The following is a 13,885-nucleotide window of genomic DNA, read 5'->3' on the forward strand; positions in this document are numbered from 1 at the left end:
ACACACACACACACCGTGTTTTAAATTTTTAAAAGAACATAGGCTGCAGTTTGAACTGATTTATTGTGCTTTTCTCTGTGTAAACGGGGGTTAATAAAACATTAGAACCAAACCTAGAAAACAGAATGAAATGAGGTCAAGGGCGACGATACAACAACAACACACAGACTTTTTTCAAAAATCAACAGTTCCAACTGCCACGTCACACAGCAGCCGGCTTGTTTGCCTCGACTTATCAACACCTCAGGAGAGCCAGGCAGCCTCCTCCTTCTGACCGCTGGAGGAAGTAGGATGGAAAAGTAAACAAAGGGAAATTAGATCAAAGGGCGGTGATGGTGTCATGAGAGGTCAAAGGTCTTGAGGCAGCAGAGACATCCATGTCAACAACAACCAGACACTGGAGGAGGTTGGAGTCTTGGACTGATGATGTCATGGTTGTCGATTCCCCCTAAGTCTCAGGATAATAATAATAATAATAATAATAATAATAATAATAATAATAACAACTTTATTTGTATAGCGCTTTTCCTGCAAACGTTGCATCTCAAAGTGCTCCAATCATTATATAATCATTATTTAATTATTCAGTTGTTTAAAGGCAATATTAAACAGATGGGTTTTTAGTCCTGACTTGAACATATTTGCTGAGGTTGCATCCCTAATGTAAACTGGCAGTGCATTCCACAGTCTGGGTGCATAAAATGAGAATGCAGCCTCACCAAACCTCTTCTTTTGTACATGAGGGTCAGGAGGATGATGTGATTGGCTGTGGACCCCCCTCCCCCTCCCCCCCCCTCCCCCAGTCTCAGTATGATGATGTCACTCCCTTGGGGGGGGGGCTCCACAGGTTTCTATGGATACAGTCCACTGTACTACTGGAAAAAACCTGCCTTGTTTATTAGCCGGTATGCTAACTGTACTGAGACTTTGTTGACATTGTTGTTGTTGCCGCGGTGACGACCTTCAGGCCTCCTCCATGACCTCCATGACCAGGGTGCGGGGGCCGGTCAGGATGAGGCTGCTCACCGCCTTGTAGTCCAGAGAGAGGACGTCCAGACTGTTGACACTGACCACCAGCTGACACACCTGGGGGAGCAGGACCACAATGACCACAATGCATCAGTAACACATTTACAGACACAGACGGAGAGAAAGATAAAGACAAGTAGAATAGAGAGAGAGATAAAGAATAGAGAAAGGGAGAGAATGAGAGAGTGATAGAGAGACAGAGGGCAGCTGGCACACCTGGGGGACCACAATGCATCAGTAACCCATTTTACATTTTTACCTTTTTGGGGTATTTAGCAAACGCCTTATTCCAATACCGACTTACAACAAATACATTTGAATCATTCAACATCAGTCACAGCAGGAGAATTCTCAGGCCAGGGGCCATTGGCAGTCAATGTGCTAGAAGAAGGAACATTTTTTTCAGGTCTTCAGTCTAATCCCAAAGAATAAATTCCAAAAGCTCTTTAAACACTACAAGTCCCATGATGCCCTGGGGCTCTCACCTTCAGTCCTGCGGCGGCGGCGGGGCCACTGGGCTCCACAGCCTGGATGTGACAGGGCCGGCCCCCCCGCACCACGAAGCCCCAGCCCACCGCATCCCCTGGGATCTGGGGAGGGAACTCACCGTGTTACCACACTACTAGAACTACAACTACTAGAACTACAACTAGTAGAACTACAACTAGTAGAACTACAACTAGAACTAGGAGAACTACAACTAGAACTAGTAGAACTACAACTAGTAGAACTACAACTAGAACTAGTAGAACTAGAACTACAACTAGTAGAACTACAACTAGTAAATGGACTGACTTATATAGCGCCTTATTCCAAAGCGCTTTACAACGGCCTCTCAGTCACACATTCACACATCAATGGCTAAAAACTACCATGCAAGGCGCCTGCCCTTGTGGATGTATGTTCTAGGTGAATGGTGTGAGTGGTTCTGGTACCGTGAATGTTCTCTTCTGGTAGGGACTTCCTGGACTCTTCAGCTCCTCTGGACTCACGGGCTTCTTCAGAACTGCAGATAGAATAGATTACTTTTCGTTGCGATGCCTGATGGACAGATGATTCACTTACTTACTTTAGACAAATCGTGAGCTTAGAATTATAAGGTTCTATCTCCGTTTAGGGCAGTTCAGAGATATTGAGCGTCAAAGTTTTTACATTCCATTATGTTTTATGAGATGGAACCTTTGTATTTTATTAATTACTAACTCAAAAATGTCAACATTTTAAAAATAACACCACACAGGCATTAATAAACACCTAATGGATCAGATTATGTAAAAAACTCAATTTTGACAAAAATGCCTGAGAGCCAGGCTAAATGCCAAAATTATAAAATGTAGGGTAGGCCTAATGTAACATAATTGAGATAAACGCTGGTACCTGATTTGGGGTTTGAGAGCGCGGGAGAAGCGGAGGAGGAGGTGAGGATGGCGTCTCTGCTACAGTAACCTCTACTGCTGCTCCTCACACTGCTACCACACACCATCTTTACCTCCTTAGACAGGCTGGCTGGGGGAGAGACAGACAGGTAGGCTAGGAGAGACAGACAGGCAGGTTGGCTAGGAGAGACAGACAGGTAGGCTAGGAAAGACAGACACCATCTTTACCTCCTTAGACAGGTTGGCTAGGAGAGAGACAGGCAGGTAGGCTAGGAGAGAGACAGACATGTAGGCTAGGAGAGACAGACAGGTTGGCTAGGAGAGAGACAGACAGGTAGGCTAGGAGAGACAGACAGGCAGGTTGGCTAGGAGAGACAGACAGGTAGGCTAGGAAAGACAGACACCATCTTTACCTCCTTAGACAGGCTGGCTGGGAGAGAGACAGACAGGTTGGCTAGGAGAGACAGACATGTAGGCTAGGAGTGACAGACAGGTAGACTAGGAGAGCCAGACAGCAGGAGAGGGACAGAGCACAACAATATTGGGAAAAAAACAGTTTTATAGAGTAACAGATCAAATCAAGAACAGGTCAAGGACAGCCATCTCAACTCCTATGCTAGGAGGCTGTTTCAGCTCAGCTTTCAACACCACCATCCTCCCCTCCAAGCTGGTCACCAAACTCAGAGACCTTGGTTTCAGCACCTCCCTCTGCAACTGGATCCTAGACTTCCTCACCAACAGACCCCACCTTGTCAAGTTGGACAACCACTCCTCCTCCACCCTGACCCTGAACACCGGCGTGCCTCAAGGCTGCGTGCTGAGCCCCCTCCTCTACTCCCACGACTGCGTGCCTGTGCATGGCTCTTAACTCCATCACCAAGTTGGCAGACGACACCACAGTGGTAGGCCTGATAAGTAACAACGACGAGTCGGCCTACAGGGAGGAGGTATCAACACCTGGCGGCATGGAGCGCTGACGACAACCTGGCCCTAAACACCAGTAAGACCAAGGAGATCATTGTGGACTTCAGGAAAACTGGGGGCTGTGAACACTCCTCCATCTACATCAACGGGATGGAGGTGGAGCGTGTTCCCAGCTTCAAGTTCCTGGGGGTCCACATCTCCGAGGACCTCACTTGGACCCTCAACTCCTCTTCCTTGGTCAAAGAGGCGCAGCAGCGCCTATACTTCCTGAGGAGATTGAAGAAAGCCCAGCTGTCTACCAGGATCCTGACCAACTTCTTCCGCTGCACCATTGAGACCATCCTCACCAACCGCATCACAGTGTGGTACGGCGACTGCACTGTGTCTGACCGGAAGGCCCTGCAACAGGTGGTGAAAACATCCCAGCGCATCATCAACATCAAACTCCCAACCGTCGAGTCCCTCCAGGCAGACAGGTGTCGACGGAGGGCGGCAAACATCATCAAGGACACCTCACACCCCAACCACAGATGTATATCTTTGCACTCGATCAAATTTCAGGACCCTCCTTTCATGACTTTTCCTAGATATGTGCGTTCTACCACCCCAGTATCCTTACATTTTCAAAATCACATCAGGATAAGCTAGTATGAAGCTATTTTGCAGTTCTTCTGTATAGGAGGCAGGCTTATTTATAAGACGGTGTGTGTGTGCAAGTAGCAGCTTTCCATTGTAAAGACTATGGTCATTTGACCCCTGAGGCGGCTTTTATAGTAGGTAAACAAAGCACGGCTGTTCTAGTGTTAAACCATCCTCCTCATGGGAACGTGTGTCTGTCGGTCCAGCGGCTGCCAACACACAGAGAACACCAGACGCTGAATCACAACACTGAACAACAGACAAGGACAGTAAACATGTAAACACATCAGAAGGCTAATGTGCTCAACAGCTACTCTGACATGGCTGGATAGTGTGTGTGTGTGTGTGTGTGTGTGTGTGTGTGTGTGGATAATGTGCAGTGTGTGTGTGTGTGTGTGTGTGTGTGTGTGTGTGTGTAGTGTGGATAGTGTGCAGTGTGTGTGTGTGTGTGTGTAGGTATGTGTGTGTGTGTGTGGATAGTGTGTGTGTGTGTGTAGTGTGGCTAGTGTGTGTGTGTGTGTGTGGATAGTGTGCAGCGTGTCAGTGTGTGTGTGTGTGTGTGTGTATCAGTGTGTGTGTGTGTGTGTGTGTGTGTGTGTGTGTGTGACTGGTGCCGCTGTTGTTAGAAGGCCCAGATGGTCGTTGGCATCATGAGATGTTGGCCAACCCTTCTGGCACCAGTATCCCAGAATCCTTCAGTACAGTGTGTGTGCAATCAGCGCCCAGGGGCAGGGGAGGCCATCCACTCCAGGGGAGGCTGGGAAATCGGAGGACAGGGGCTCATTGTAATGTATAGAACGGAATGAGATTTCTACCTCCCCTGGTGTTCTGCCTCCCCTGGTGTTCTACCTCCCCTGGTTTTCTACCTCCCCCAGCCTCCCCTGGTGTTCTACCTCCCCCAGCCGCCCCTGGTGTTCTACCTCCCCCAGCCGCCCCTGGTGTTCTACCTCCCCCAGCCTCCCCTGGTGTTCTGCCTCCCCTGGTGTTCTACCTCCACCCAGCCTCCCCTGGTGTTCTACCTCCCCCAGCCTCCCCCTGGTGCTCTACCTCCCCCAGCCTCCCCCTGGTGTTCGACCTCCCCCGGCCTGCTGTCCTCTGTGCTGTGCTGTGACTCACACTTAATCAACCGTGTTATTAAAGGTTAGCTAATCAAATACAGTCTCACAATGCACAGCGGTGGGCCCCTCCCAGGCCTGATTAATGTACTGTACCGGTATCACAACAACACTTCCTGTCTCTGACAAGCTAATATTTATCATCCCGCCGCATAGCCTGGTCGTCATGACGACTGCCCTTTTAACAGTACTTGTTACTTAACAGTCAGCATTAGATAATTATGGGATGTCAAATGTAAAAGAAAAAAACAGAAAAAAAACACACATGCCACTGTCATTCATATTTCGCGTCTACCTTTATGACTTCTCTGCGTATGTCTTTTCTGGGTGTTTTGTTTAAAGCTCCTCTGGCTAGTTACCTGGGGGGTATTCCAGCAACGTCATCAAAGGACAATCCAGGCTTATTTTGATCAATCTCGTGAGACTTTGTGAGAAAAATAAGGCTGGATATTATTATTTTTATAAATCTTGCGGGATTTGTCAAAAATAAGCCTGGATTGTCCTTTAGCAACGTTGATGGAATACCCCCCGGGTATGGTCAAAAAGAGAGGGATAATATGGATGGACGTGATGTCACCAGTGACAACACTGCCAAGCTATGTCAACAAACAAAACAGACAGCACTGTTAAAAAGAGTTTGAAGAAACAAGATAAGATAAAAAAATAAAATAAAAACACCAGACAAATCGTGACGTTAGAATTATAAGGTTCTATCTCCATTTTTGTCAAAATTTAGTTTTCTACATAATCTGATCCATTAGGTGTTTATTAATGCCTGTGTGGTGTTATTTTTTTAAATGTTGACATTTTTTTGTTAGTAATTAATAAAATACAAAGGTTCCATCTCACAAAACATAATGGAATGTAAAAACTTTGACGCTCAATATCTCTGAACTGCCCTAAACGGAGATAGAACCTTATCATTCTAAACTCACGTGATGTCATAATACCATATCATTCTAAGCTCAAGAAACGCTGCTTCAAGAGCCCAGCTCAGAGAGACAACAAGGTTTCACAACCGCTTGCTCCATAACTGCTGTGATAACACCCTCATCCTCCAACTGGAGATCTCACACAACACAGAGACTGACAGAGTCTTTTGGGGAAAAAAACGCCAAACAACATCAACATTTTTTGTTTTTACCCCCCCCCCATTTAATTGTTTTCGCTTGCACAACCATAACTGCATCAAGCCTTACCAGCTGTGCGGGGGCCCATAGCTCTGTCTTCTTCTTCTTCTCCAGTGGAAAAGGTGCCAAGAAATCAGTGACGATCTGGGACACTACCACTCACTCTCTCTCTGCAGTCAACACAGCTCCAATGTAAATGTTAAACCTCAGAGCAAACATAGGGAGAGAGAGAGAGAGAGGGAGAGAGAGAGGGAGGGAGGGAGGGGTCGTGGGCCGCCTGGTTGCTAAGCTATCGCTGGGTAGGTGATAAGACCTGAGGGAGGCCGGTGGAGGTAGACATCGGAGGACGGAGGCTCTTCTGTGTAATGCACAGAACGGAATTTCGGAATTTGGAATTTGGAATTTGGAATACTGTCCCACAGCGTGTGTTCTGATTCCCTTCCTCATTCCGTTCCGTGCGTCACAATGAGCCTCCGTCCTCCGATGTCTGCCTCCCCCGGCCTCCCCCCCCTCCCTGCTGTGGAGTCATTAGAGCTCTAATGGGGGGGGGCAGGAACACAGAGTGGACTTTTCCACTGTGGCTGCGTGGACCAGCCGTGTGGAAGGACCGCTCTCTGTCAACATGCTGCGGATGTGGCCAGCGGGCGCAACAACAACAACAATAACAACAACCACAACATCAACATCAACAACAACTACAACAACACAGCAACTACAGCAACATCAACAACAACAACAACATCAACAACAACAAGAACCACAACATCAACAACATCAACAACAACCACAACATCAACAACAACAACAACAGCAACAGCAACAACCTCAACAACAACAACAACCACAACATCATCAACATCAACAACAACAACAACAACAACAACATCATCAACAACAGCAACAACAACAACAACAACAACAGCAACAACCTCAACAACAACAACCACAACATCATCAACATCATCAACATCAACAACAACAACACAACAACCACAACAACCACAACAACAACAACCACAATAACCACAACAACCACCACAACAACCACCACAACAACAACAAAACCGGTGCCTAAACCAACAAAATGCTGATTGATTTTTTACATTTGGGATTTAAAATCAACATACAGCGTAAGATGTATCTGAACTCAGTAGATTAAACTGATTAAACGCATTTAAAGCTGAAAACTCTTATTTCCAACGCGATCCTCGACGGTGAAACTAACAGCATCCGTTACATGTTACATGTTTGGCATTTAGCAGACGCCTTGTTCCAAAGCAACTTACAATCAATACCAGGGTGGGGGCGGGGGAGTGGAGATACTGAGTCATTGTCAGAGTCCCCCATGTGGGGAGGGTTATATAGGGGATAGTTCAGCTGGGTGTGTGGAGGGGGGGGGGGGGGGGGGATTGTTTATCAGAGTGACAGCTCTGTGGAAGAAGCTGCTCCGGAGCCTGCTGGTACGGGACCTGAGGATCCTGGACCTCCTGAGTCTCTTAGATGGTAGGGGGTCAGGGGTCAAACAGACCCGAGGATCCTGTACCTCCTGAGTCTCTTAGATGGTAGGGTCAGGGGTCAAACAGACCTGAGGATCCTGTACCTCCTGAGTCTCTTAGATGGTAGGGTCAGGGGTCAAACAGACCCGAGGATCCTGTACCTCCTGAGTCTCTTAGATGGTAGGGTCAGGGTCAGGGGTCAAACAGACCCGAGGATCCTGTACCTCCTGACTCTCTTAGATGGTCAGGGGTCAAACAGACCCGAGGATCCTGTACCTCCTGAGTCTCTTAGATGGTAGGGTCAGGGTCAGGGGTCAAACAGACCCGAGGATCCTGTACCTCCTGACTCTCTTAGATGGTCAGGGGTCAAACAGACCCGAGGATCCTGTACCTCCTGAGTCTCTTAGATGGTAGGGTCAGGGTCAGGGGTCAAACAGACCCGAGGATCCTGTACCTCCTGAGTCTCTTAGATGGTAGGGTCAGGGGTCAAACAGACCTGAGGATCCTGTACTTCCTGACTCTCTTAGATGGTAGGGGGTCAAACAGACCCGAGGATCCTGAACCTCCTGAGTCTCGTAGATGGTAGGGGGTCAAACAGACCCGAGGATCCTGTACCTCCTGAGTCTCTTAGATGGTAGGGGGTCAAACAGACCCAAGGATCCTGTACCTCCTGAGTCTCTTAGATGGTAGGGGGGTCAAACAGACCGTGGCTGGGGTGCAAGGTGTCCTTGATGATGCTTGCCGGTCTGCCTGGCTTCATGCAAGTTCAGACCAGGTGTTTTTTTTTTTTAAATCAATTGAAGCACCAGGCTCCTCCCAGATACTCCCATGACCCTCCTTCCCAGAATTATAAGGTTCTATCTCCATTTTTGTCAAAATTGAGTTTTGTATCCTTTCATGCAGGAAATGAGGTCGTAGTCAAGCTGTTTCTTGTAGGATCGTTTGCTGGGCCATTTCTCATCCCCTTCCCTTGGCCTCTGTTGAGAACCGTGTCTCCTTGTAATCAAATCAAATCTAATTTTATTTGTATAGCGCATTTCTCACAAGATGCGACTCAATGCGCTTCACATACTGACAGAGCTGCAAGCAGGCAAAAGTAAAAACTTGTACACTATGTAGCCAGGAAAATTCCCTTGCAGCCCTCTACACATAGAGCGACTACTAGCCAGTTTGACTACCAGCACCCAGCGGTGGCAAATTCTGATCCAGATTAAACGTCTTGAACACTAGAACAGCCGTGCCTTTTTTACCTACTATAAGTGCCGCCTCGGGGGTCAGAGTCCAGAGTCTTTACAATGGGAAGCTGCTACTTACACACAACGACCACTAGTTGGCCGGCTTGTAAATTATGAATGAATGAATGAATGGTCTTTATTGTCATTGATATAGTACAGGTACCAAACAACGAAATTTGGCCTGCCTCCTACACAGAAAAACTGCAAAATAGTTTCATACTAGCTTATCCTGATGTGATTTTGAAAATGTAAGGATCCTGGGTGGTAGAACGCACATATCTAGCAAAAGTCATGAAAGGAGGGTCCTGAAATTTGATCGAGTGCAAAGATATAACCGGGGTCAAATGACATGGCAGGGGTCAAATGACATGGCTGTTCTAGTGTTAAATTCTGGGGCCAGAGCAACCCGAGTGTATTTCCATTCAGGAAATGTCTTAGAGGAGGTGACCATACATACACATGTATACATACACATGTATGGTCAACCTTCAGGAAGACAATTCCCTCGATGGCCAGCAGGTGTCACTGTCTACACTCTTCCTCCTCTGGGAGGCCTTATTATGGTGTAACCCACTGAGACAAGACAGGTGAAGATAACTCACTCACTGAGAGACATATGAAGTTGTTACACGTCTGAACTGTCTGGACCTGAAGAATGAAGACATACAGGCTCAAAGATGTCAAACTCTCGCTATAAACAAACACCGGCAGCTACAGTATTGCATGGTATGATACAAGTCTTATTTCATTTAAATGGTAGGCTAAATCCCAAAGCGCTTTACAACGGCCTCCCATTCACACACCAATGGCGACAAGCTACCATGCAAGGCGCCGGCCCGCTCGTTGGGAGCAATTTGGGGTTCAGTGTCTTGCCCAAGGACACTTCGACATGTGGCCAGCCCGGGCTCAAATCTCCGACCTTGCGATCATTAGACGCTGTTTATTTATTATACAGCCGCCATTTATTTATTAATTTATACATTATGTAGTAAGGGTAAAAGTCAATCACGTATCATGTAAAAGTCAATGGGGAGTACTTTGTGACTAATGACACCCCCAAGCCTTTTAGAGTTTGACTCACATCCGTTATTTACCACTATAGTTGATTTACTTTATTCACCATTTTTGGCCAAATGAAACCCACATCATCAGTGATCAACAGACACCCTAGAAACTCCTGTTATCATGACCCTATTGTATGTACTGTATCATACAGACGTTTCAAGGTTGTTACACATGAATGTCCTGGTCTGTGTGTGTGTGTGTGTGTGTGTGTGTGTGTGTGTGTGTGTGTGTGTGTGTGTAGGTGTGTGTGTGTTGGGTGTGTGGGTGTGTGTGTGTGTGTGTGGGTGTGTTCCGATTTAGTGTGGCAAATATTTACAAACTTTGTCCAAAGTACAGTGACTCTCATATTCCTCTCAGCAAATAGCTAGCAGCTAGCTTTTTTGAGTACTCATCTTGGCATTTCACCACTTTTGAGGTCTAACAACAACTGCCAAGCTTCGGTTTAGGGATAAAATGTCAGCCGTGATTGACGTTTGTGTGAAACATTCATGATGTTGTAAATTTCTTTTATTAGGATGAAACCCCTTGAGATGAACCATCTCGTTTTCGAGGGGGTCCTAAGTTACAACACATAAAGCATAATACATCATAATACAATAATACAATACAATACAAATATCATAATACATATTGCATAATACATAATCAATACATATTACATAAGAACAGGATAAACAATAAAAGACGCACACACGACAAAACACAGACAAACAGGAGACAAACAACAACACACATTGCCAGTTGAAAACATTGAGAACATCACAACCATAACACGACCACAATGGATAACAGAACAAGGGAAGGCGGATCTACATACAATAATATACATACTACACTTCACAATAAACTTAATAGGTGTACATGTAAGTGGTGACAAATTCAAAGGAAACACGAACAATCAGTCAAAAGGTAAGAAGACAGTGCATGCTTAAAACTAACAAGAGATGTGATGGATTTGATGTGAACCGGTAAATTATTCCAATCAGCTGGAGCTGGTACAGGACCATGGCCGCAAGGACAAACAGACTGAAGCTCAGCTTCTACCCCAGGGCCATCCAGGCCCTGAACACAGCAAAGACCTAGGTTCTGGGCCCTGGACAGTCTGGACGGATTGATGGCAGCTGCTGGATTGAAAGATCAGGTGTAGTGCTGAGGCACAAATGTGTACATTTCAAGCCTGCAAACTGCGACACTTTAAATGAATGTGCAATAACACTATGTGCAATATGACAACCCTAGTCGTTTTATCTGTACAGTATAGTATAGTGGATAGTGTACATAGCCTTTATTTATGTAAACCAGCTCCTTTCCCTTCTTGTTTTTTTAGTTTTTTTTTTCTTTCCAAGCACCAGGGGAGCCCCCCCTCCCAAATGTCGTTGTTTGGTACCTGTACTATAGCAATGACAATAAAGACCATTCATTCATTCATTCATTCATTCATTCATTCAGCTTTGAAATTAAATGCTCTTTTACCAACTGATTTTGTAAGGTAAGGTGTGGTGAAATTAAACTGAGATGAATGCCTAGAACGATGGTTGGCTGTAAAAGGAACAAGATACTGTTGTAAATAAGGGGGATAATTTAGATTAACGCATTTGAATATAAATTGAAGCCAGTGCATGTGTCTTCTTACATAAGGAGATGGACATTTTAGTGCCTGATACATGTTGCAATGGTGGGTGAGAAAAGGACAACCAAGGACAAATCTGCAGATTCTGTTATAGGCTGTGTTCAGCGGGACAAGATCAGTTTTATGTGAGACTAGTGTGTTGAATGCGCAGTAAATCACTGCAGGAACAAATGCACAATGTCTGTCTGTTTTAATACATTGTACAGCACAGTCTCCTCCACTGTTAGAATCACACGATCGATCGATCTAGGTAGGTATAGATCGATAGATCGATAGATAGATACATAGATAGATAGATAGATAGATCTTTCTAGGTAGGTATAAATAGGTAGATAGATAGGTAGGTAGGTAGGTAGGTAGATAGATAGATAGATAGATAGGTAGGTAGGTAGATAGATAGATAGGTACTTTTGATCCCCGAGGACAAATTAAGGTGTTACAGAAGCTCATGTCACAAACTACAACAACAAAAATAAAGTGACAATAGAATAATAGAATAAAATAGTCATCTGAAACAACTAGTTAAAAGCTACTCCAAAGCTATTGAATGAAATATGATCTGGTCCAAAGTTGCAGTGTGATTGAAACCTGATTGCATAGAGTCAAGTCGTTAGTGAGTCAAGTCAACCAGTCAGAGAAGTCAAACACTGTGATCTTAGTTTGACAATGTGTGATTATAGTTCCTTTCTGGGGTTGAATGGAGCCTCTCAGTGTGAGAGAGAGAGAGAGAGAGAGAGAGAGAGAGAGAGAGAGAGAGAGGAAGAGAGGGAGAGAGAGAGAGAGGGAGAGAGAGAGAGAGAGGAAGAGAGAGAGAGAGAGAGAGAGAGAGAGGGAGGGAAAGAGAGAAGGGGGGGAGAGAGAGATAGGGAGAGAGGGAGGGAGGTGAGGGAGGTGAGGGAGGAGAGAGAGAGAGAGAGAGAAGGGGGGGAGAGAGAGAGAGAAATAGAGAGAGAGAGGGGAGAGAGAGGGAGAGAGGGAGGCAGAGACAGAGAGAGAGAGACAGATAGAGAGAGAGACAGAGAGAGAGAGAGAGAGAGAGAGAGAGGGAGGGAGAGAGACAGAGAGAGAGAGACAGATAGAGAGAGAGAGAGAGAGAGACAGAGAGAGAAATAGAGAGAGAGAGAGAGAGAGAGACAGAGAGAGAGACAGATACAGAGAGAGAGTGAGGGAGGGAGAGACAGAGACAGAGAGGGAGGGAGAGAGAGAGAGAGAGACAGAGAGAGAGAGGGAGGGAGAGAGAGAGAAGGAGGGAGGGAGGGAGAGAGAGAGAGAGAGACAGATAGAGAGACAGAGACAGAGAGAGGGAGGGAGGGAGAGAGAGAGAAGGAGGGAGGGAGGGAGAGAGAGAGAGAGGTCTGGCATTAATCTGGTCCCCAGGTGATGTGAAACCCGAGCAGGCGTGACTTCCTGCCGCAGCGGGGAGGTAAGCACGGCCCGGGGGCAGAGGAGGCGCGGCGGCCAATCGGATCGCTCGGTGGGAGACGCCAGGTAATCTTCGCCAGGGGCCAGAGGAGACAGGAGAGAGAGCCTCTTGTCTTGTTGCTGTGTCATTCAGCCTGCGTGTGCGTGACTGTCTGTGCGCCCCCTGGTCCTCTCTGACTGAAGCTCCATTGTCTCAGGCTCAGAGATGTGTAGTTGTGTAGTGTAGATGTGTAGTTGTGTAGTGTAGATGTGTAGCTGTGTACTCAGACGCTCGTTCAGGGAAATGTCGTGCCCTCTGGCCAAGCTTGTCACGGTTTGTTTCACAGAGGGAAAAGCTACCGAGACCCCTTATGTAAAAGCTATAGGCCTACTGAGACCCCTCATGTAAAAGCTAGTGAGACCCCTCATGTAAAAGCTAGTGAGACCCCTCATGTAAAAGGTAGTGAGACCCGTCATGTAAAAGCTAGTGAAACCCCTCATGTAAAAGCTAGTGAGACCCCTCATGTAAAAGCTATAGGCCTAATGAGACCCCTCATGTAAAAGCTACTGAGACCCCTCATGTAAAAGCTAGTGAGACCCCTCATGTAAAAGGAGCTTGGCTGAGAGAAACATAGAAATCAGAATCAGAATTGCTTTCATTACATCCAATGTACAGGTACAGGCTCAGGTTCTTCTTAGAATAAAGTAAAATACGTAAATAATAAAGTAATAAAGTGATAAAGTGATGGTAGTCGTACTACAGCTATGATATGGTGGAGCATGGTATGAGATATGGTGGAATATGGATTCTACTGTAATAATAATAATAATAATAATAATAATAA

General features: G+C 46.1%; 1 protein-coding gene across 1 annotated transcript; it reads right to left on the reverse strand.

Annotated features, from left to right (window-relative positions):
• Positions 1–963: 963 nt before the first annotated feature.
• Positions 964–2,516, reverse strand: LOC308158340 (DEP domain-containing mTOR-interacting protein-like; the record flags this gene model as incomplete). The annotated part of the gene is made up of 4 exons (XM_080531932.1): positions 2,407–2,516; positions 1,965–2,035; positions 1,515–1,619; positions 964–1,086 (listed from the first exon to the last, which is right to left on the reverse strand). Exons 1-4 carry the CDS (start codon positions 2,510–2,512, stop codon positions 964–966), a joined length of 405 nt encoding a protein of 134 aa, XP_080388058.1. The 5' UTR covers positions 2,513–2,516.
• Between the last annotated feature and the right edge of the window lie 11,369 nt (positions 2,517–13,885).

This window comes from Nansenia antarctica (assembly GCF_963989245.1).
Source record: "Nansenia antarctica genome assembly, chromosome: 5".
NCBI lineage: Eukaryota > Metazoa > Chordata > Actinopteri > Argentiniformes > Microstomatidae > Nansenia > Nansenia antarctica.